General features: G+C 33.0%; 2 protein-coding genes and 1 pseudogene across 3 annotated transcripts in view; 2 read left to right on the forward strand and 1 right to left on the reverse strand.

Moving 5' to 3' along the window:
• LOC143252473 (ceramide synthase 6-like) overlaps positions 1 to 1,727 on the forward strand; it is a 46,139-nt gene extending 44,412 nt beyond the window's left edge. The window contains exon 14 of the transcript XR_013029009.1: positions 1,469 to 1,727. The gene's annotated coding sequence lies outside the window, so the exon portion shown is untranslated. The remainder of the gene's footprint in view (positions 1 to 1,468) is intronic.
• Positions 1,497 to 4,935, forward strand: LOC143252472 (actin, acrosomal process isoform-like; annotated as a pseudogene). Its single transcript, XR_013029007.1, has 4 exons — positions 1,497 to 1,738; positions 3,056 to 3,295; positions 3,426 to 3,672; positions 4,016 to 4,935. The product of XR_013029007.1 is annotated as an actin, acrosomal process isoform-like (transcript).
• Positions 4,936 to 7,447: 2,512 nt separating this feature from the next.
• Positions 7,448 to 21,349, reverse strand: LOC143252474 (prostaglandin E synthase 3-like). Its single transcript, XM_076504653.1, has 8 exons — positions 21,069 to 21,349; positions 18,001 to 18,117; positions 16,576 to 16,645; positions 15,564 to 15,662; positions 12,070 to 12,156; positions 9,979 to 10,029; positions 8,935 to 8,962; positions 7,448 to 7,693 (listed from the first exon to the last, which is right to left on the reverse strand). The coding sequence occupies exons 1-8, from the start codon at positions 21,101 to 21,103 to the stop codon at positions 7,665 to 7,667; spliced, it is 516 nt and encodes a 171-aa protein (XP_076360768.1). The 5' UTR covers positions 21,104 to 21,349; the 3' UTR covers positions 7,448 to 7,664.
• Between the last annotated feature and the right edge of the window lie 4,163 nt (positions 21,350 to 25,512).

The following is a 25,512-nucleotide window of genomic DNA, read 5'->3' on the forward strand; positions in this document are numbered from 1 at the left end:
GAGGCATGAGCCACTGGGTAGGAGGAAGGAAAGTATGTGTCTTATTTTAGATAGGAAGTTGAAATTAATTTCTTGGGAAATTCATCAAATTTATAGAAAACGCCCATTCTGACTGTTAATGTACAGGGTTCTTTCTCTGTAATATTATATGAACAAGCCTTACATAAACTAAAGTGTTATGGCTTTTTTCATAAATAAGTTTAATATATTTAATATAAAAGGTATGAATTCAGTTAATCCATTTTTGACTTTATTACTGCTACTCAGCTTAACTTTCGTACATAAAAATAACACAGCAAAATCATACTAAAATTTACATTTCAAAATCATGAAGAAATAACAATTATATTTTGAAAGAAACCTCTGCTTCAGTTTAACGAGAAAACACAAATTCGTGACATCAGTTTAACCGACAGCTTATTTCTTTTGGGAGTATCTATGCCTTTGCTAGGCACAAACACACATACAAAAAAGTGAAATACTAAGAACAATGATTTAATATTTTAGCTACGATCATTCACTTTGTGAGAAACAATAACAAAATTTGGTTCTGAACTTTTAAAAATTAATAGTTGATGAGTTCGTTACTTCTCTTGACGGTAATGAGCAATTGTTTGAAGTAGACTAAGAAAAACAATAGTCAAAATAATATTTTGAGATATTTGAGAGTTTATAACGTTAAAATCCAGGATACCAGCGATGTGTACACACACACTAAGCAAGAAAGACTCGCAGTACAATGAACCTCAATATGTATATATCCATTACTGCTTTTGCAAGTTTTGTTTAAATTTCAGTAATTTTTTCATTCGCTATTTTATGTTCTTCTTTAATTGCGTAATAATAAAAATATCCATACAAAGTGTAACGTACTTTCCTGAACTTATAATAAAATACGACTTAGTTTCTGTGTTAATATGGCGTTCTTTTAACAATAAGATCATGTGCATTTCACGAGATTTCTACCGGCTTACATTCCATACATGGTCACCAAAACTGTAGTGTTTTCTGATTGGACACAACTGCAAACGAATTTCATAAAGCCACTTGTGCCGGTGTAGGATCAACCAATTGAGAACACTCGACATATGGTGGTAGATTCGCATTACCAAATATGGTAAAAAGCAGTGCCTCTGCTTGTTGAACTCCAAAAAAACCCGTACACTAGCCTTCCTCCAGAATTTCTGTGTGTATTCATGTTTATACATTATATTATAGCCTTCAAAATTATTCTGTAAATTAATTAGATTAAATATAAATAAAATATTTACATTTTTAGGCAAAGACGTATGAAATAAACAAATATTTCATATAGTAGTATATTAATTTATATATATCATCAGGTTTTGTTATTTTTTGATTGAGGTGTTTTCTTAAATAATACAAGTCCTTTAATTCACACTTTTGTTTGTGCTGTTTGAGGTTTTTCCTGTTAATATGATAGTTATGTTCAAGTAAATTCATATAGTTAATAGGTTCGCCACTGTGGCGCTGATGTCATTGGCGGAAAAAGATAGGTGGGCGTGTATATATTATACTGAACCGGTGGATGTAAGTTCACTCGAGTTTCTCGCTTGGGAAGTGTGGTGGTAAACGATTCTAATCATACAACATGTGCGAGGAAGACGTAGCTGCATTAGTAGTTGATAATGGCTCAGGAATGTGCAAAGCTGGCTTTGCTGGAGATGATGCTCCTCGTGCCGTGTTTCCATCAATCGTGGGCCGACCTAGACATCAGGTAATAAGTTTGTATCCTAAATTCTAAAAGTATTGTTTTCTCTAAGACACAATTAACTAATTTAATCTAGTCAGAAAATTAATAAACAATTCGCATGTATAATCTACCATTAAGTAGATACTTTCCTATATAGTTCCTAGTCGGACCGGCATATTAAAATGGCTGTATTAATTGCTAGTATTAATTTTAATTGTAATCTTGATGGTAACTTACTTTAATCGAAAATTGCTGAACTGAATACAACTTTAAATTCCAGAAGTCTCATTGCAACTAACTTTACATAGATTACTGCGCCGAGTCTATTGGGTGCTATCGATTACATGGGGCAAATGGGAGTATAAAAATAACGCAACAACACGATTTTATTACCTGTGGGTAATTCGACCATTTGGAACAAAGAAATTATTGGATTCTTGTTGACAAAGCAACTGCAATTTTACTGTTAGAACAGCAAAGCTTTTTGCAATAGCTGGGAAGACTACTTAATGTATACATTTGTTTTACGTATTTCCAAGAATATGTTTAACATCACTCGCCGGCACAGCGGTAACTCTACGCTCTTACAACCCTAAAATCAGGGGTTCGATTTCTCTAGGTGGACATAGCAGATGACCCGATATGGCTTGGCTTTGCTAAAAAGAAAAACTAAAAAAACTACGCCCGTTTGTGAACTACTGTTGTATCCACCCGGTAGTTTTTCGTTGTTTATCAATACTACATGACGTGTGGAACGAGGCAACAGACCTGCACCCATGGGGAGAGGTCACAAGTCCACTCGGTGCGAGGGAAGCTTTATCAACAAGAAAGTCTAAACTTTGTATGAGGGGAATTTATTACATGAAATAAATCGTGCGACACGCTTCCACCTTAAGAATATTTAGGCGTACATATTCGATTATTACAATATAGTACAGGTTAAAACAGACTATTTATTTACTTAAGAGAATTGTAGATGATATTAAGGAACTTCTTGGGTCTTTGCTACATCTCGAAAATGAAAGTTATTCATCGGTGGGATTACTTTTGCTTCACTAATATACGAACGCTTTTTCTTCAATAACTTTTCTTACTTTACTAAACTTTACGTTAGATCTTTTTTAAATTGTTTTGTATGAAACGTAATCCACCTTTTCAATAAGTTTTTTTTTGGTTTTCTTTGTTGTAGAGTAAAAGTATACGTAGAGACGACAAACCTTTTTGTTTGCAAAGAGTAACTTTTTTTTTTTTTTACTTGTTTTAAAGATAATCTAATCAACACTGAAACTAGTGATTATACCAATTGCATCTCTAATGATAACATTTTCTTTTCTCATCCAGGGAGTAATGGTAGGGATGGGCCAAAAAGATAGCTACGTTGGTGACGAGGCCCAAAGTAAGCGTGGCATCTTAACCCTAAAATATCCTATTGAACATGGCATTGTTACTAACTGGGACGATATGGAGAAAATTTGGCACCATACTTTCTACAACGAATTACGAGTAGCCCCAGAAGAACACCCTGTCCTCCTAACTGAGGCACCTCTCAACCCCAAAGCGAATAGAGAAAAAATGACCCAGGTATTTTTCTTAACCTTTGCTAAAATTTTGTCATAACATGTGTGACGTAAGTTCGTTTATACGTTCAAATTTTGTCATAAGTTTACGTTCGTGTAGTTTTTTATGTAATGCATAACTTTTAATTTTTCAGATTATGTTCGAAACTTTTAACACACCAGCCATGTACGTAGCTATCCAAGCCGTTTTATCCCTGTATGCTTCTGGTCGAACCACTGGTATCGTGCTAGACAGTGGTGATGGAGTTTCCCATACTGTCCCTATCTACGAAGGTTACGCCCTACCCCATGCCATTCTTCGATTGGACTTGGCCGGTCGTGACCTCACGGACTACCTCATGAAAATATTGACTGAACGTGGTTATAGCTTCACTACAACTGGTGAGTATTTCATGTTTTACTGTATTAAAATACTATGCAATCATGCATTATTTTTTTTATAAATAAATTTTGTGTAAATCAGTGTGTGAGTTAAGTATACTGTACTTGGAAAAATGTATTTTGTTTGCCAATTTAATATTCAATATGACTTTAGTGATAACTTGTTTTAACTATTTGGAAATTTAAATAGTCAGTGCTGTAACGTCTCGTAAATATTAGATCTAGTTTTTATCCACTTTGGTTAGATCTATATTTGTTAATAGAGTTTGATTTTTAACTGAAAGTATTCTGTAGGTGTAAGGTGTGTATCACTATTTTAACTCATTTTAAATGGTCATTACAGCTGAGCGAGAAATTGTGCGCGACATCAAAGAAAAACTGTGCTATGTTGCTCTGGACTTCGAGCACGAGATGACCACTGCTGCCTCCTCTTCCTCCTTGGAGAAATCTTACGAACTACCCGATGGTCAAGTAATTACGATTGGTAACGAGAGATTCCGCTGTCCCGAAGCCATGTTCCAACCATCTTTCCTGGGAATGGAATCTTGTGGCATCCACGAAACCACATTCAACTCCATCATGAAATGTGATGTAGATATCCGTAAGGACCTGTACGCCAATACAGTGCTGTCCGGAGGAAGCACCATGTTTCCAGGAATTGCTGATAGAATGCAAAAAGAAATCGGGGCTCTGGCACCCAGCACCATGAAAATTAAAATTATCGCACCCCCTGAAAGGAAGTACTCCGTTTGGATCGGGGGTTCCATCTTAGCTTCACTGTCCACATTCCAACAGATGTGGATCTCCAAACAAGAATACGACGAATCCGGCCCCAGCATTGTTCACCGCAAGTGTTTCTAAGCTACCATTCCAAATTGGTGTTAATAGCGATAAATTCGAGAGCTCTTTTAAGTTATGAGAGAGAAGTATGACTAGAAGGTTGTCGAATAACAAGGTTCAAATGGTAAGAAAGACTTGCCATCATTCGAAGTCAGTTGGAATAAGTTTGGACTTTTGAACAGATATAAACTGCACAGTAATGCTTTGTATGTCTGCTTTGGTTTCACGATAAAAATTCGCATTTTTCCTCCCCCTTGCTTGGCAGTGTAATCCTAAGTCAACACTGTCTAATTGTACCAAACTTAAAACTACTGCCAAACAACAAATTGTGTAACGAATTTTATCGTATTAAAATTTTGAGAATTTCACCTTTTTGTTGTACATTTTAAAACGAAGTAAAATACGAGATGTTTGGTAATACAAGCCTTGTTTTCGGTTTTACATTTTTTTGTTTTTCTCTGTGTACGTCTACATGCATACTCAAGAATTTCCATATACAAACATTAAAGAATATTACTTCAGAGGCAAAAAAGCGTCTAAAAAATAAAACTCTTGTGCTTTACTGCGAACATGAACACTGCACTAAGAAACATTATATAATATAAAAATTTTATAAAAGGAAATCTACTTTCATGTAAATATTTTGGCTTAATTCTGTAAGAGGTAACTTGTTTTACATAATTTAAAATAAGCAAGGTTTTATTTTTAAGGAAATATTTGTGTACAATACGTAGTACTTTTTTTTCGTTGATCTCCACGCATTAGTAAAACGTCTTTTTTTTTTTTATTATTGTTTTGTTAATTTGTGTGATAAAGCAGTCGTAAACAGTGCATTACCCAGCATTCTCCATCATGGCCAACTCCCCTTAGAAGGCGCTCTTTCATTACCTTATATGGCCATGTTGAAGCGAGAACATCCGGTGATGACCTCAGTATGCGCAGTATTGATTCATAAAACCGTTTTGACCACATTACTGGCAGCTGCAAGTGTCGCGTAAGGTTGTGATTGTTTCAGGGGAATTTCTCTGATGGGGTATGTGTGAATCTGTATGAAGGGGAGAGGGTAGTGATACAATGGCCTTTCTCGTCATTCCTGGGATTAAATTTATCTAGCTTGGTCTTTATTACACAATTTCGCAGCAGTTTTTTATTATTATTATTGGACAGTGATTTTAAAGTTAGCGAGAGAGAGATTGTTTTAAAATTATAGATTGTTAGACTTTGTTGGGAGACCGAAATTAAATTTCGTAGTTTAAAATGTTTGTTTTGGAAAATCGCACAAAGCTACTTGAGGGATATCTGTGCTAGCCGTCCCTAATTTAGCAGTGTAAGACTAGAGGGAAGGCAGCTAGTCATCACCGCCAACTCTTTTACCAACGAATAGTGGGATTGACCGTCACATTATACGCCCCTACGGCTGGGAGGGCGAGCATGTTTAGCGGGCGCGAACCCGCGACCCTCGGATTACGAGTCGCACGCCTTACGCCCTTGGCCATGCCCGGCCTAGTTTAAAAAGTTAGTACAGAATACTTGGGTAATTTCTATTACTAACGAAATTAGACATTTAAAACTTTGAGAGTAAAATTTTTTGGTCAAGTGATACGAGAAATCGTTGAACAAATTACAACTTAATCTCTTATACGTATGAATTTTTTTTTTGTTGGTGCTGTAATAGTTCGGATATAATAAGGCTAGGTGGGAAGAGTTCGTATTATTATTAGTAGTAGGAAAAGTTTCACGTATATTGGTTTGCTGCCATCAGGTGGCAGCACTGAAGAGTTTTAGAGATCTATTCCAATGTCGACGAATCTAGCCAAGAGAACTTTTTCCTTGAATACACGAATTGATATTTAAAGCTGTAATTTTTCGGATTATAATAAGAAATTAATTATATGTATTTAACCAAATGCACAAAATCGCGTAAGTTATTTATAAACGAGGTCCTAAAGTGGTTCGCTTTTATAATAAAATTTAACTACAACGTTATAAAATATGAATCGCACGAAAATATTTGGTTACGAACCACTGAACTCGACTTTTGTGTTCACTGCGGTTACTGTTTCTAATATTTTGTTATAAACCCTCAGCCTGCTATTGAGCCACTGTCGCTATTAAAGTTATGATTGGTTTGTTTTTTAAATAAATTCTGGTCAATTATTTGTGCTAAGAGACGTGTAACAGACACATTATTCAAAATGATAGAATATGTAGACTAGCGATAATGAATGGCATAAATAAGACTGTGATTTGAGAATTAAATTGTAACATTTAAGTTTAGAACTTTCTAATATATTACAAATTAATCATAATAAAAATTTGTTTTAATAGTTTGTTACTACTACTACGCAGTGGGTGAAAGTTTGCAGCTGTATATTCTCTATTATTGGGGTTTAGTGGTAACTATTTTGTCCGCAGACATTCAACAAGTAAAAAAAAAAAAAATTTAGGCAATAGTTTTCGTGGAGGAAAAGTTGACCTTCAACACTGTCTCGAAAGTAAGCTATTCTCTCGTTTAGCTTCACCGTATTAAGTAGCACTTATATGGATTACTGCAGTTATATTATTATTAAAACATGTACTAGTTTTTTTATTAATTAACAGTTCAAATTTAAAGTGAATATATACTAAACTGTCCACCTTCATTACTTTCTACGAGATATTAATTTATGGTAGCTGTGGCTGGTTAGACCTAAAATAAATTTAGTGTTTTAACCAGTTCTTGTGACTTGTTATACCAGTTTCAATAAATATAATTACAGGTGTTTGCTTTTATTCATCTTTATAGATTTAAATGTTATTTATACCTTCCTACATGCCAACTCCTGAATTGTGTTAATGAAATCTGTACTAAGGAAAAGAACGCATGAAAAAAACTAAACATTTGATTGGCTGATGACTGTACTCGCGTTGGAAATAAACTTAGAAAACAGAGCTATATATATATATTATGTTTATTTTATTGGCAAACTGAATGAAAAGGTAACTATTAATACAGATCATAAGCTAAACGAATCATGAAGGTGCAAAACCGAACAAACAAAATCATGAATAGATGATGGTGAAGTACAGTTGAAAGAATGTACCACAAGTGAACTGAACTGCAAAGGTTTGACAGTGACATCTGTTGGAATGTTTATAAATTACATAATGTCCTAGTCTTTTGATTCCAAGTCAGGAAGATCTAATAAAAAAAAAAAAAAAAATTGAAACTTTAAAAACTAAGTTCTGATGCATCATTAATGTTTCCTTGCCTTATTTAATTTTGTAATATATTAATTCCTAGAAATAGATTGACTTTTAAGAAGTACTTTTAAATCAAGTGAACAGCCATCAATAAGGATTTGTTTGTTGAACTTTGTACAAAACTACTTGTGGATTACCAGTCCACAACTTTGACATGACAGGCGGACAAAAAGGAACGCAGCTGTTCAACACCATCCACTAGGGAACTCTAACAGCAAATAGTGGGATTTACTATGACAAAAGAATACCCTCATGACTAAAAGGGTGAACATGTTTCTCAGTCTTGCAAATTGCAAGTCCAACACCATAACTACCTGACAACATTGGAGGAATATTTAGTTTGTTTTGAAGTTTTCACAAAGCTACTGGAGGGCTACCTGCATTACTCTTTTACCAGTGAATAGTGGGATTGACTGTCACATTATAATACCTCCACGGCTGAAATAGCAAACCATATTTGGTGCAACATGGATTCGAACCTGCAACCCTCAAATTATGAGTCAAGTGCCTTAATGACCTAGCCATGCCAGGCCCACAAGGTTGGGGGAAATGTTTGGCAATGGTTTTTGATTTCACAGATTATGAGCAAAACATCCTCTCTAAATGATAAGGCATATTCAACAATGAGTTTCAAATCTTGCTAACTGTCAAGAAGCATCCAAACCACTTGGCAATCAACATGGAAGTACAGGTTGGGGAAACATGTCTGAACTGACAGCTTAACTTTACTGTTTATGTTCTACTCATCTGCACGTGGAAACTGTATTTACTAAATACTAAATTTCAAGGATCAACCTTTAGGAAACTCTTAAGTGGACACAATTTTTAAAACAAAACCAAGATCTTCAAATACTGTTTCAATGTCCTTGCTGATGGCTAAATAACCCACATAACCTCCAAACTAATATATAACTTACTATTTTACCTCATTAATTCTAATAAACTCCCTGATGTTTAGTAATGTAGTTTATTAAACATTTGTACATTTTTAAACAGTAGTTATTTAAATGATAAAATCACATCAAAGACACACCAATGTAAAACACTTCTGTGAACGTGAACACACAACTTTTTTTTATAACTAGTACACAATCTTTAATCTCTTATTTCCTCTTTTGTATAAATTATTTTAGTAATTACAAAAATATGGTGTGAGAGAAGAAGAAAATTAAAAATTACCTTCATTGTCACTATCTGGTTCATCATCCTGTGGAAAAAAAGAATTAGTTTCAAGTCTTTACCAAAAGTATTTCATAGATGGGTTAAAACATCTAGGAAACAAACTATTGTGCATACAGAATACTATTTGTTTACTCTGCGCTATACAATAACATTACTTGTAACAAAAACTTCTTAATAAATGAACTCTCTCAGGCAATAAAAAATAACTGTGACACAAGTTAATAGAAACAAATATTTCAAGAAAGATGGATGGAAAAATGCATTCAAATACATTGACAATTTGCATAAACAGCAGTCACAGGGAAAGCTAATGATAAAGTAACATAATACTGAACAGTGCAATATGTTTCTCGTGACATATGTACAGCACAAATAACAGAGGCATGTTATGTGGAATAACCTTATGGTTTTGTAGCTTTTCATCAAAGTTCAGAAAGAAGTGACTTGTCTCTGGAGTAAATATCTGGTAATTATAAGTTATTCCAGTAATAACTATGGTTCTCATAGTCTGTTTGAAGTAGTGGGATCGGAAAAAGTAATTAAGTTTACCTTTCTGGAATACTCTGAGGAAAGACACAACTCTATTGTTGAATATTCTGAAGGTGTAGATGAAACCAATAATTATACAACTTGTAAGATAATCCATATGAAGCTAGAGTTCCTGTTATCCAATTCACATACAATTAGACAGAACTAAAGTTTACTGTAGTGTTACAAAGCCAGAGAGAATGTATGTAGTGTGGGGAACACATGTAACATGAAAAACCCACATCACAAACAATGACTATAAGTTGCTGTATTGATCGAAACAAACCTGCTAAACAGAAGTATGCTCAATGTAGTGATGCTCTGTGATATGTTGTTATAGCAACCAGAGAAAGCTAGCTATGTTGTGTAATAATGCATGAATTTTATTGGGAGACATTGTTGAGATTAAAAATAAAAACTAAACCTTATTTGTAAAATAAATAATTCTTAACATGAAATATTAGTCACGCTTAATCAAAAACATCGGTTTCACTTCTGCAAAGTGAAACTTACCAAGGGTGATAAATCTTCATCACCACCAAGTCCACCCATCTGTCCCATCATCTAAAACAGGTCAAGCAGGATAGATCAATTAGAAAATATCAGTAGTTTCAAACACTGATGTTACAAAAATAAAATAAAATCAGTCAGTTCTTGGAACACATTCAAACCAAGAAATCAAAACTAGAAAAACAATTTTAAACAACAGTTTAAATCTAGTAGGATTATCTACTGTTTTATGAAGTTTACACAACAGTTTAGATCTAGTAGGATTACCTACTGTTTTATGAAGCTTACACAACAGTTTAAATCTAGTAGGATTACCTACTGTTTTATGAAGCTTACACAACAGTTTAGATCTAGTAGGATTACCTACTGTTTTATGAAGTTTACACAACAGTTTAGATCTAGTAGGATTATCTACTGTTTTACGAAGTTTACACAACAGTTTAGATCTAGTAGGATTACCTACTGTTTTACGAAGTTTACACAACAGTTTAGATCTAGTAGGATTACCTACTGTTTTATGAAGCTTACACAACAGTTTAAATCTAGTAGGATTACCTACTGTTTTATGAAGCTTACACAACAGTTTAAATCTAGTAGGATTACCTACTGTTTTATGAAGCTTACACAACAGTTTAAATCTAGTAGGATTACCTACTGTTTTATGAAGCTTACACAACAGTTTAGATCTAGTAGGATTACCTACTGTTTTATGAAGCTTATACAACAGTTTAAATCTAGTAGGATTACCTACTGTTTTATGAAGCTTACACAACAGTTTAAATCTAGTAGGATTACCTACTGTTTTATGAAGCTTACACAACAGTTTAGATCTAGTAGGATTATCTACTGTTTTATGAAGCTTACACAACAGTTTAAATCTAGTAGGATTACCTACTGTTTTATGAAGCTTATACAACAGTTTAGATCTAGTAGGATTACCTACTGTTTTATGAAGCTTACACAACAGTTTAAATCTAGTAGGATTACCTACTGTTTTATGAAGCTTATACAACAGTTTAAATCTAGTAGGATTATCTACTGTTTTATGAAGCTTATACAACAGTTTAAATCTAGTAGGATTACCTACTGTTTTATGAAGCTTACACAACAGTTTAAATCTAGTAGGATTACCTACTGTTTTATGAAGTTTACACAACAGTTTAAATCTAGTAGGATTACCTACTGTTTTATGAAGCTTATACAACAGTTTAAATCTAGTAGGATTACCTACTGTTTTATGAAGCTTATACAACAGTTTAGATCTAGTAGGATTACCTACTGTTTTATGAAGTTTACACAACAGTTTAAATCTAGTAGGATTACCTACTGTTTTATGAAGCTTACACAACAGTTTAAATCTAGTAGGATTATCTACTGTTTTTATGAAGCTTACACAACAGTTTAAATCTAGTAGGATTACCTACTGTTTTATGAAGTTTACACAACAGTTTAAATCTAGTAGGATTATCTACTGTTTTTATGAAGCTTACACAACAGTTTAAATATAGTGAGGATTTTCTACTTTTTTTTATAAAGCTTTGAGATATGGAAAAGAATTTTTAATTTTAACAAAAAAATTGCTTTGTGCAAAGGGTATTCAAAGGCAATACTCAATATATTCATGAACAAATCTTTATTTTATTTTAATGAAAATACTTCACTAAAAATATGATTTTTTATATGTGAAAGACTTATAATACTAAGTGAAATACTGCAAAATTTGTGAAGATATACATACACACATACACTATATTAAAGGTCAGAAGTATTAAATCTAGAAAGGCTTTAAATGAGTACAAAGAGATTACATGGTTGGTCATAGAGACCAAGCCTGTATTGAAAGAGTTAATATAAGATCAAGATGGCAGTAGAAACCAAATTGTCTTTACACGAACACACTGAATTAGATTCAGTTAAATTATGGAGTACATAATGATACAGGGTCACAATCAATATTTTCAAGTTCAGTCACACATACAAACAAATCATTCAATCTGGAAGATGGTAAAATCAAACAATACATGAAGAACTAAGAAAGCTATGACATTAAATGTTTACCATACTAATGAACCCAAGTGACAAAACTTCATTTACCTCATCAAAGTTGGTTCCCGAGTTAAATTCATCATCAGAGTCATCTTCATCTGCCCATTTATTAAAATCTACTTTCAACCAGTGATACTGACAAAAAAAAAAGTTACTATTTTTATTCCAATAAATGAGTAAACAAAGAAGCTGTGAAATGGTCAAGATAAAATTTACATAAATCAAATGTTTAAAACTGTTCTAAAACACAATTACTCTTTAAAAACAATTTGTAGAACAAAGTTTTGTTTCACATTTCAGCTTTACAAATGCCATCTGCATACAGCTTTCCCTAAAATTAATGATAAAGCAACAAGTCAACAGTACCTGTCACCAACTCTTGAGATACTCTTGTGTAATTAAATAGTGGGTTTTGACTGCTACACTTATAATACACCCATATACCCAAAGTGCAATGGGTCACAAACTATGAAACCTTACATTCACCTTCTAGATACATTAATAACACAGCCACACCAAGCTAATATAACAATTTTTATTTATCAAAAACAAGAATGAAAAAAACAAACAAAAATGAACAATTTCATTTCATTAACTTTCATATTTATGAATATTTTCTGATAAAGTCACTTTTATTATTTTTAATACTAGTTGATATTCTTGTTAATGAAGTTTTGATAGTTCAATTTAAAAACTGGGGATGGAGAATGTTGACTCATAATCTACCCAAGGGACAAAAACCACAACTATCATATGTTGTTCTTGTAATCCCATTCAATGTAATTTTGTTTTCATTCAACACTACATTATCTTTACTGTTTCGTGTGGCACTGCAAGTGAAAATATTATGTTCAACTAAACATAATTCACTTCCTGACAATTTTACATAGTGCAGCCATCTACATTCAATATCGTGTACTACCTACGATGATGGAACGTGTGTGTTTGTATATATATATAATTAGGAGCAAACCAATGCAATGTAGGAAATATTCAAATGTTACTACAGTTAATAAATGATAAACTCTGATGTTTTGTGTAACAATTTAAAAGAATCTCATTTTTTACCAAGTTCATTGGATCTCTGGGATTGTTAGCATATCAGTGAACACTTCCTATTAAGATGATTATTTTTACATCAATATCACATCATAAACACAAGAATCAGAAGTACATGTTTAGATTTACCAGGACCTTACAACTAAGAAACCAGTAGTTCAAGCCATAAAATACTCCATGATCTAAAATTATGACAACTTTTATAATAAGTGATTTTTGCACTAAATAATTTGATATTTTCTTTGATTTTTTTAAACATCATACAGAATATGGGGAAAAAAATTAAAATGATCAAAAGTCATAATTTTCCTATACTTATAATGTGTTTCTGATACTATACTTATACATAAATAGCTATTATGGTTCAATGCTGCCCTCTAAATGCACAAAACATTATTATGCATGCCACAACTCTTCTGTCTCCCCTTCATTAGAAGTGACTCATTACAATGCATGTCTATTACAAATCATCACGTGACACCTTTCCACCAATGAGAGTGCCACACACTCATGTTTTGCATGTGACTCCTCTTCAATTCTACCACTCTCACTTCAAGTTTAGGCTGAAAATGGAAGATATCTTTTATAGAGAAATCAACTTCCCCAACTGTGAAACTGAATCACACCAACCAAGGTGCATCCTCAGAATAAGTGAAAGAACTGTAACAGCCCAAGTACCTCCACCATAACCAACATCACACATGGAGTAAATATAAGGGAGGAAGACAGACAACCATAATACATGTGTAAGGACTTGTGCTGATTAGTTTTACTGTAAATCTAAAACATGGCCACTTGGAACCAACATCCACACAGGGTTGAATAAGAGATCCCAATCTAAGGGGTGAACTACAATTTGACATTAGCTAAGTTGGTTTTAATATGTTTTATAGTGGAGGATATCATGTCATCTACACCAGAACAACACCAACATCCTACTCTGCACTGAATGATATTTCTGTATTAATTATTTATTTCATTAACCATTGATGCCTCCACGGTCAGACAACCTACCAGGTTGCAACTGGAAAGTGGTAAAGATTCCCAAACTCCACTAGAAGGAAAAAGGTGAGGGGAGGATCCAGAGGAACATCAACACCAGAGACAGTGCAATGGGTAACCACAAAACCCTATTTTTAAAAACTGACCATACTGATTCATTCAATACAAGGCATAGCAGGGATGGTCATCTATCCCTTTCTGCTTTGCTCATGTAGTCCATGGGTGGTATGGTCCGGGAATGTACATATTTATGAAGTAATTCCATCATGAAGATAAACCTCAAGCAATCTATGTGTGTGCTGCATGGCTACAGAACATAATAAGCAAGTTGACATGGCTGAACAGTGTGGATTTTAAAGGTTAAAGGATACCTGATCAGGCACCACATGCTACAGAGTGGGATCCAGTAAGAAAAAGAGGAACATGGCCCTAAAAAAGAAGATATATATATATAAGGGAAGGTAACTTACCCATTCACAGTCTCATGAAAGAGTGAAGGATGGCAACAGGTGAATGAATGATGGTAATTTGACAAGAAAGGAACAGCTACCCAAATAGAGTTTTGGAGATGAATATATGAGACATAGTCCTAGTGCTTGACAGATGAAGTACCTTCAACTGATGGCAGGGAAAAAGGAAAGTGTAGATTAGGAGTGAAGATGGGCAGAAAAATACAAGGAAGAAAGGGTCAATTAAACCACAAACCAAACCCAAAGGTAAGGGGAAAATAACAGACAAAGAAATAAAGTAAAGGGAAGAAAAATGTCAAAAATAATTTAGATAAGCCTGGCACATTCTGCAGTGGAGGCAAGGCATTCCATAAGAAGGTGGAGGAAAACTTACAAAGTCTGAAAATGAGTTCAACCATTATAGGAGGGAAGATGAACAATATTAGGAGCAGGTAGGTTAAGCCTACTTGGGGGGCTCGCACAAACAAAATTAATGGTAAGAAGTAGTAATTATAAATTAAACAAAATTAAAGACAATAAACATAAAGTATAAATTAAAATAAATTAACAGGAAGAAATTGTATAGTGAAATAAACTTATGATGTTGTGTGTTCAAGAAGAGATAACTACAATATTGATAAACCTGTAAAAATAACCACAGGTAAACTGAAAATAACAAATGCTTATTAAGCCTAATAGAACAAGATATTTAACTTATTTAATAATTAAAATGGAAATAAAACTACTGGTAAATCAAATATTTAAAAATGCCTAAGTTAATAATACATAACAAAGAATATCACTAACCACTAAAAGAAATACTTAGCCAAACATTAAATGCGTAACACACTGGGATACGTTTGTGCGGACCTGTGGCTCAAAGTTCTACTCAATCCAAACAAGTAGGAATAAAAATAAAATATATATAGTAAAATTATTGATAGATATACCAGTAAGATGAATTACAAATAAACCTAAAATAATAAATACTATTAACAGTAGAGTAGAAATATTCATGCATAACTGATTCACCTTTGTACCATCTTTAAGCAGCCTATTCCAGTAAGGGCCTTCTTTGGCTTTTATTAAGATAAATTCAATTCCTCTTCCTCGTACTGCATACTTTGATTCCTGAAGGGAAAAACAACAGTTTAGTCTTATCGTATGACATCAAACAGATTCCTCATGGTCATTCGCCATCACAGTAACAAGATAGGCAATATTTGATAGATCATTTAGGTAGAGTATTCATGATGAAACTTTGTAGAATGGACGGCAACTGCTTGTTGTGGAGACACAAGTGTAGAGAATGACGTTTCAAAAGTGTTCTGCCTTTCATCTTCAAGTCAGTGTGTGTGTCCACCAGGATACTATAAAAGACCAACAACACCTACACACACACTGACTCGAAGACAAAAGGCAGAAGACTTTCGAAACATTTTCCTCTACACTTGTGTCTCCACAACAGGCAGTTGCCATCCATTCTATGAAGTTTCATCAAGATAAGTAATGGGTGATATTACTTTTAATTATTAAAAGAACATATGAAGATGTTAAACAATGTTGACCAGAATATGCCAGAACATGGTGTATAAAGGTTATAAATTTATTGTTATACCATCTGGTTGGGGTTAGTAACTGTAAATGTTTACCTATTACAACACTCAGCGTAAAGAACATATGTTATTAGGGACCCTGTACCAATGATCATGAATTCGCACAGAATTTGATGAACAAATGGTTTAAAGTGTTAAAAAAATTAATGTGGTCCAGGGATAGTTCTACTAAACTACTTTAAAACTGAATACACTGTGAATCGATACACATTTGTTGTAAACAAATAATTAAATACAACATTTTCTTATTCTAAAAATACGGGAAGTTTTAAGATTAATCTTGAAAGTTTACTAACTACTGAGAATGTTTAAAAAAAAACTATAAACAGGCTTGTGGAAAAATACTCAGAATCAGAAATCTATTACCTAACACATGCCACATTTTAAGGATGCAATACAGAAAAAACTGAAATCCAATTTAATTTTACCTCTGGTTTTATTTCTTCCAGAAACATTAGAACAACTTCATGTTCTTTGTTTTCTACTCCTCCTTTCCCCCTGGGAAAAAAACAAACAATCAATTTACAAACAGGCAAAGAAAACTGTCAGTTTATTTATTCAATATTTTAGTTCTGGTTTATAACTGTTTATAAAACATAAGAAAAACATTTTACACATTTTTAACATTAAGAAATAGTCAAGTAGAGAAAATATCACTATATAATCAAGCACGAAAATTGTTTGTGGTCACTTTTATGGTCTGATTAAAGCTCTTTAACGGTCATTCATATGACCTAACTGACCATTCTTAGTGGTCACTCGTATGGCTTGTTAAACACTTCTTAGTAGTCATTCCTTCAGTCTGATTAACATTTCTTAATGGTTATTCATATGACTTGACTGACACTTCTCAGTGATGGTTCACATGAAAATATTTTATTGAACTTTCAGCCACAAACAGTATCTTTAATGACAGAGAGAAATGTAAACAAATAAAATAAAAGTTATTTTCAAAAACATTCTTTGATTTCTATTTTGAAAAATAGTAACAAACATTGTACATTATATCACTGAGCTGAGGTTAGGTTAGTGTATCATAACTCATCTACAGGAAGAGGGCAAAAAATGAAATTGGCAAAAGAAAAACAGCCACTTGATGAAATCATGTTTCAAAATACCAGCAACTGAGACACCCCAGTTCATCACAGCTCTAGTACTGATAGTACCATGTCACAGACTAAAATTCAAGTTTTGTTAAATGTGATTTACAAGGTTATTTGAAGGGCTAATGTCAGTTTCATGAACAGGTAAGATGCCTCAAGTTGGAGAAAATATACGAAAAGGAATGTCTGGATGTCGATACTTTTTTTACTGTATACATTGTTCAAAATAGATAAGAAGTAGACACATGGTATCTAGAGAAAATAAAGTTGAATCATGGATGGAACAAAACTGGAACAGGAATAAAAGTAAAAAACAAAAATGGTCATTAACTAAGGCAACTAGAAACACAGCAGAAAATGTGTCTAAATGCAAACAGTGACAAGGACAGAATGATGATGTGTTAGTGTTGTGCATGGAGGATGTATGTTACACTATTATGATGGTTAGAGCATAGGCCAGTGATATGAACAGAAAACTCCACTACCATCATGTATAAAGTAATAACTCTTAGTGGTGGATGTATCACCCTCCTAGTGGTGGAGTGTTACACTATTATGATGATTATAATATTAGCTAGTGACATGAACAGGAAACTCTGCTAACATCATCTCTCAGTGGTGCAGAAAGGTAAGTAACAATTCTGAGTAGGAGTATCTAAATAATTGCACGGCATCACTTCAAATACACATATTATATGAATATTTAACATATTTAATGAAATATTAGTAAAGTAAGTGGCATACACTTACCTGAAATATAGTTTATCACTTTCTAATTTAACTGTTGGGCTCTTACAATCTTCTAGGGCTATCATGAGATACAAGAGGTGTTTTCTTTGTGCCCACAATACAGGAGGAGGCAGAAGCCTGAAAACAAAAATGGGAAATGTAACCAGACTGTTCAGGATACAGCTGTCATACCACACATACTGTATCCAGACTGTTCAGTATAGAGCTGTCATACCACACATACTGTATCCAGACTGTTCAGGATACAGCTGTCATACCACACATACTGTATCCAGACTGTTCAGTATAGAGCTGTCATACCACACATACTGTATCCAGACTGTTCAGTATAGAGCTGTCATACCACACATACTGTATCCAGACTGTTCAGTATAGAGCTGTCATACCACACATACTGTATCCAGACTGTTCAGTATAGAGCTGTCATACCACACATACTGTATCCAGACTGTTCAGGATACAGCTGTCATACCACACATACTGTATCCAGACTGTTCAGTATAGAGCTGTCATACCACACATACTGTATCCAGACTGTTCAGTATAGAGCTGTCATACCACACATACTGTATCCAGACTGTTCAGTATAGTGCTGTCATACCACACATACTGTATCCAGACTGTTCAGTATAGTGCTGTCATACCACACATACTGTATCCAGACTGTTCAGGATACAGCTGTCATACAACACATAACTTATAAAACATAAAAATGTTGTACAAAACAGAATTAAAGTAAAACAACCACATTAATAAATATTTAGACAAATCACAAACTTGGATGTTAACAGTTCACCACTTGACAGAATACATAAAAGTTATGGGAAACACCACCTTAGTTATCTTATTTGAAACATATAACAAATCAGACCTGTCAACAAATTTTAGCAACATAGTACAGAGGAAACATTACATTTATTACAGACATAAATAAAATAACCATCCACATATAAAATGAAATCCAAAGCAGCTAAAGATAAATATTAATGAACAAAAATTAATACCAGTCTGCCAAAGGCCCTAATAATTTAAGAGATTTTTCATCATCTACAGCTTTCAAGATTCATCCCATTCTCTATAACAAAATGATTTGACTAGATTTTCTGTAAGGCTTTATTAAATATTTCCTTGTATGTTGTAAAGTCCAAATATTGTATCAGTTGATTTCTTTAGCACTACGCTCCAGGTTCCTGTAGAGACCCAGTCAAGATGTGAAGTCAGAATTACTACCCATTTTTCTATTAACCCTAACTAATCTTATGGGTTTCAAACTTTCCAGTACTATTACTCATTTCAAAAAAGTACAGTGATCTGACTGATAAAATTGGTTACCTAAAAGTGATGATTACATCAATTAGTGTAACTTAAACTAACTGATTAACAGAAAATCCAATTATAAGGATCATCAAGAAAACAATCAACTAATAAAAATTTTTTTAGATCTTTAATGTTTTCTGTTTCAATAGTTTTCTGCTGTCACTAATTTTAAACTACTGACTAGAAAGAAGCCAAATGGCTGGCAGCACCTTCTTCTAACCTTTTTCATTTTGAACAGTTTTCACCAATACTTTAACCTGTGTATGATTCAAAACATTTTCTTTTATATAATAGGCATTCAATTACTTTCACTTTACTATGTATACAGTCAACTAACTAGACACACTCTCAATTAAGAACAATGGATAAAAGTTTGAAATAAAACCATCCAGATCCAGATCAAAAAAACTCTGTCCTAACATACTGTATAATTTGACCAGGAAACTAATCAAAGTTTGAATTAACAATTAATGTATTACTATACTATCTTCTTCACTGTGAACAATATGATGACTGGATCAAACTGAACAATGATGCAACACTGGTGGTAATAATGACAACTACAAAGTGGTCTATGGATCAACCTGGACAATTATGTGACACTGATAGTAATAATGATAGCTACAAGGTGATCTTTGGATCAAACTGAACAATATGTAACACTGGTAGTAATAATGACAACTACAAGGTGATCTTTGACTTAAACTGAACAATGGTGGTAATAATGACAACTACAAAGTGATCTTTGGATCAAACTGGACAGTAGGTGACACTGGTGGTAATAATGATTTTGCAGGTCATTTATATATATATATATATATATATAAGTATGTGTGTGTAACCAACAGGTTTTATCAAGTTCACTTAAGAGTCCTATGAGCATCTATCAGAGCCTCTAACTGATTTAAATAAAACTCTAGTATTTATCTAACTGTAGTAACAGTTGAAAGGGGAAGAAATATATGAGTCACAGAATAGCAAAGAACAGGACAAGATTAATAAATATCAATAAACAATGAAACTTGTAAATAAAAGTCTAAGCTCTGAGTTAAGTATTTAACACAGGTAACTTACAATACTCAATTTGTGTTCATATAATTAATAAGTTTCAGCCTTATTAGTATTAACCAATAATTGTGTTGAATTTGGAAGTTTTGGTTTCATTTCATTGTTTCATGAGAAAACAAGTAACAATACATAATTAAAACATACAGGAAGAAACAGTCACAAAACTATATTTCTCTTAATTTTGTCATTTGTTATGCAAGTAAAACAAAACAAAAAACACAAAACTACATTATGTATATTACCTGATTCTACTAAATTGAGTTTATAATTCAACGTTAAGTTGAATATAAAATGCAATCGATTTTAAAAACATTGCATTTGTAAAAAATATATTTTCTGTAGTCAAAAATATATAATTTTATATTTATCGACTTTTGACCAGGAAATGTATTTATTTTAGTTTCTGATCGGTGGAAAACACAAATCTAGGCATTTTTTTACCACATAGTGCAAAAAGAATATACGACTGTACTCTGTAAAGGTAATTTTTCGTTAGATGACCGTAACTTCTAAGACTTAAGCCTACTAATAGTAATACTTAACACTATAGTAATATTACTATCGTTACTTGTAATTTCACTTTTTAGGTTTTAACATAAGAGTAATAAGATACCCATACGTAAAATACACTGTTTTCTTATGCTTTAAAATATATACTAAAATATAAGATATTTCAATATTACTCATTTTGACTGATAACAGATGTGCCGGTAGACATTGTTCGTAAAGTTAATATTCAATATGAAGTTTCGTTTCGCGAAATTTCGTACCCAACAAAAAATTTATTCAATAAAACCATCTGCGATAACTAGATCAGATGAGCTAACCGTTTTTAGGTATCGTTTCATAATTTATTTAATTTCGATCTTTTTACTAATACATATGATATTATATTGTAATTTACTTTTATAATTTTATTTCTATGGTTTTTATTTCCTTTTATTTTTCACCAATCAAACCTTCTCTTACCGCGCCAGTTGTTAGTAAGTTGTGAAATATTTATGAGTAATATTTGTGAAATAAGCAATTACTCTTTTTTTACACAGTGATTGTGTACAGGATAAAAGCCAAGGAACCAGCGCATATTCAAAATTAAACTTAAAAAAAAGTACCCTGTTATGTAAAACTTAAAAAATTATTTATTATCGGATACACTTATATAATACGTATGGTTACAACATTTCACCGATTTAACTTGGCATTAACTAGCTGTTGTACCTATTGTTGGCTGATTAAAACGTTGTGACAATACATATACTCTGTGAATACGGTAATAAGTGTTAAGTGATACATATTCCATTCTAATTTGTATTAAATTACTCATTTATATATTTATAACAGTTTTAAACTAACTCAATGGTTCATACTAAAGTCATGTTGTAGGAAAAAAAACAACCTTAAAAACAAAAGTGTTACGAAACATTCAAAACCACTTAAAATCTCTACATTTATGTTTTAGCAGTTTCTTTTGACTTCTACATAAACGGTCTAGTTATTGAAAATCTGATTTGTTTATCTTTGAGTTTATCATAGAGTCGGTAGAATCCATAGGTAAGAAACGCTAAGATACCAACTAGAAAGTGATAAACCCATCAAATTATTTATTCTTCTTCATTTTCCAGTCGAGATAACTCTACAGTTACTTTGTCACTAACGTCACTTTAAACCTATATTAATTCTAAATGTTCCTAGGCAGTGCAAACTGTCATCACTTACTCGTAATAACTAGTATCAATTAAAAAAACAAACATGTAAGTCTAATGTAAAATAGGCCCAGCATGGCCAGGTGGTTAAGGCACTCTACTTGCAATCCGAGGGGCGCGAGTTCGAATCCCCGTCACACCAAATATGCTTGCCCCTTCAGCCGTGGGGGCGTAATAATTTTACTGTCACTCCCACTATTCGTTGATAACAAAGTAGCTCACAAGTTGGCGATGGATGATGTTGACTAACTGCCTTCCCTCTAGTCTTACACAGTTATATTAGGAATGGCTAGCGCAGATAACCTTTGAGTAGCTTTGCGCGAAATTCAAAACAAACCAAACCAGTGTAAACGATGCCATGATTATTTCTTAAAGTTACCTTTTTATAGAAATCTAGTGCTCATTTACAAAGCTTAAGTACAAAGGTAAAACAGGATTTACCAGTCAATAGGTGAATAGTAGATGACTGTTAACATGCAGAACACTCTCTGCTTTGTACACTATACAGTCAATCTTTAGGGAGCCTATCTTATATTATGCATGAAATGAAGAAGATAAAAAAAATTAAAAAATGTTTGCACATAACATTCAATTTTATTTCAAAGAATACAACAGCTTTCAGTCAGGTGAAAAAAACGTCACAAAACAAGTAATAAAAACACTTTGTAAATGTAAAGTAATGTAGGTATGGCAATACCAAAATAATTTAAACCAGAATATAGGGATGATACAGATATACATAGATCACCCCTACTATATTAAAATATAACGTTACAGTGTGAAATGTATACTTGACTTTAATATTACTGCAGTTGGAAGTTATATATATATATATCCCTGACTGTTGCTGTCTAGTTTGTTTATCATGATATTATAGTCGTATCAGAGTAGACGATAGTGTAGTGTAATTAAGAGCCTAGGACTTGGTACAAAAAAAAAAAAAAACCAAGTTGAATCAAAACATGTCTCACTTACTTCACACCTCGTAACCATTTTGTATATTTGAAACTGTAACATTAAATGCTAATATTGAAAGTCACATGGGGATGATCTATGTATAGTTGAATCATCCATATATACTTATTTAGATTCTGTTCTGGCATTCTTACATAATTTTACATTTATAAAATGTTTATTTTTTTATTATTTGCAAAATGTTAAAGAACGATACTTGAAAATTTGGAGCCGTTAAAAATTAATGTTTTTAATGTATTTGAAGCGTGAAGCCTTTACATTGCTTGAGAAATGACAAAATTAACGGTCACTTTCATAACAGTAATTATTAGCAAGAGTGCATGAATCGATGGAAATTTGTCAAATAATACAACGGGTAAAGGTTGTTATAAAACTTCTTTACAATATTTCTGTCCTTGAATCAATAGAACCCGACGCTCAAGTATTGCAAGTGTTAGACTTGTTCTTAGTCAAACGATGGCGCTGGGCTGATCTTTGCCAATTTGTGTGCTGTGTGCATTAGTTCTAACTGCAAATTATAAACAGGCTATAAACTTAATATATCTACAACATGTATAAAACAAGGACACACGTATTATACTTATATGCAAGTATATAAGGAAAATCGTTTTGTGAATTTTCATTTGTTGGCAGTAATCTCCCGCCGCTAAACCCTTGAATTTTATTGTATTTGAAATTGGTGTTTTTATCACTAATTTTTCGCATATAGTAAAAAAATTATTTTAGAAGTGTAATAGCAGATTACCACCATTAGAGTAGGGCTACTACATTACATGACGTTTTAGCACTGCAAATTTCCTCCTAAAGTTAATACAAAAATGTAAAAGTTAATTTATGAGTTAATGTCGGTTGTTGTTTTGGAATTTCGCACAAAGCTACTCGAGGGCTATCTGTGCTAGTCGTCCCTAATTTTGCAGTGTAAGACTAGAGGGAAGGCAGCTAGTCATCACCACCCACGGCCAACTCTTGGGCTACTCTTTTACCAACGAACAGTGGGATTGACCATCACATTATACACCCCCACGGCTGGGAGGGCGAGCATGTTTAGCGCGACGTGGGCGCGAACCCGCGACCCTCGGATTACGAGTCGCACGCCTTACGCGCTTGGCCATGCCAGTGTCGGTGTCAAGAGAAATTTTGTTTTATTTTGATTCTATACAACAGCAATATACATTGCTGCTGCCTAATGTTTGTAAAACAAACCTATAGAAATAAAGTATAAGGGTGAATTTGCATTTTCGTATGCATATTTGTTTTAGTGTACTTCTTTAATGGATCTACATCTTTACTTTTATGCGGTTTCTTATTTAAGGTGATTTCTGTTTATATCTTATATTAATAAAACAGAAAACAGGAAGTTTGAATGAGCGAAATTTGACACCACATTACTAGCCTGTTACTTTATCTGTTGTCAGTATTTAATTAGCTAAATTATTATCTTTTAGCTATGTGGTAAAGAATAAGAGAATAAAATTTAGGCCCCCCGTTAGTACAGCGGTAAGTCTACGGATTTACAACGCTAAAATCAGGGGTTCGATTCCCCTCGGTGGGCTCAGCAGATAGCCCAATGTGGCTTTGCTATAAGAAAACACACACACACAGAGTAAAATTTAGTGAGATATTCATATATAATAAAGCCTTTTACGTTACCGTTGCAATATTCTAGATAACATTTGTTTTGGCCACCTTCACCTTTATTCTTAAATAAATAATTACTGTGAGGGGTGCGAGAACATATTAAACTTTTTTAGGAGTGAGGGGCATAAAAAAGGTTGGGAACCACTGTTCTAGAGTTAAAAAGTATACTTACTAAATGCCTTGTTTTATTTCGGCAGAAACAACAAACATCACCATTACATTTGACTGTAAATATTTTCCTTCACATTTCTCTTAATTAGTTCTTTACTGATTTAAAGTAATAGATATGTAACAAATAGTATTTCATAATAAGAAGCAAGATGCCATCACAAAACAGATTTGCACTGTTAAAGCTTTAATCTGGCTATGTTTTCATTAGAACGATTATTGCAGATGGCATCGTGTAGCTTTGTGCAAAATTTACAACAAAGCAAACCTCTGTTATTAATAAAGATTATTTTGTAAGTGGTTTGAAGTTTTGTAAAAGATATATTTATTTTATTTTTGCCAAAATAATGCCACTTCTGTTATTAATATCTTTTAATAAAATAACATTTGCTACAGGCTATGTTAATGTTTGATACCAGTTGTAGGCCTCTGTTTAAATACGTTTCGACAAATTTAAAAACTAATGGTACCCAAACATAACTTTCTTAGCTTTGGTCGATAAACAAATACATAACTCACCGAGTAATTACATAGATTAAGTCTCACAACTAACATTGTTAACTTTTCTGACAATTAATTTTCTTGTAATATTCACTAGCTTATCACTGATTACTCATAACTATATCGTTCCCACGTTTCTACG

Source organism: Tachypleus tridentatus, chromosome 6 (genome assembly GCF_004210375.1).
Source record: "Tachypleus tridentatus isolate NWPU-2018 chromosome 6, ASM421037v1, whole genome shotgun sequence".
Lineage (NCBI taxonomy): Eukaryota > Metazoa > Arthropoda > Merostomata > Xiphosura > Limulidae > Tachypleus > Tachypleus tridentatus.

What these genes read in the sequence shown, in the direction of transcription:
- LOC143252474 (XM_076504653.1), bottom strand. Translation starts at nt 21,103, where the DNA reads ATGTCTACCGGCACATCTGTTATCAGTCAAAATGA. An exon ending in TCTGTTATCAGTCAAAATGA is followed by an intron (nt 18,118 to 21,068) that starts GTAATATTGAAA and finishes TTTTGTTTTCAG; the next exon opens with GCTTCTGCCTCCTCCTGTAT. An exon ending in ACCAGATAGTGACAATGAAG is followed by an intron (nt 7,694 to 8,934) that starts GTAATTTTTAAT and finishes TTTTTTTATTAG; the next exon opens with ATCTTCCTGACTTGGAATCA.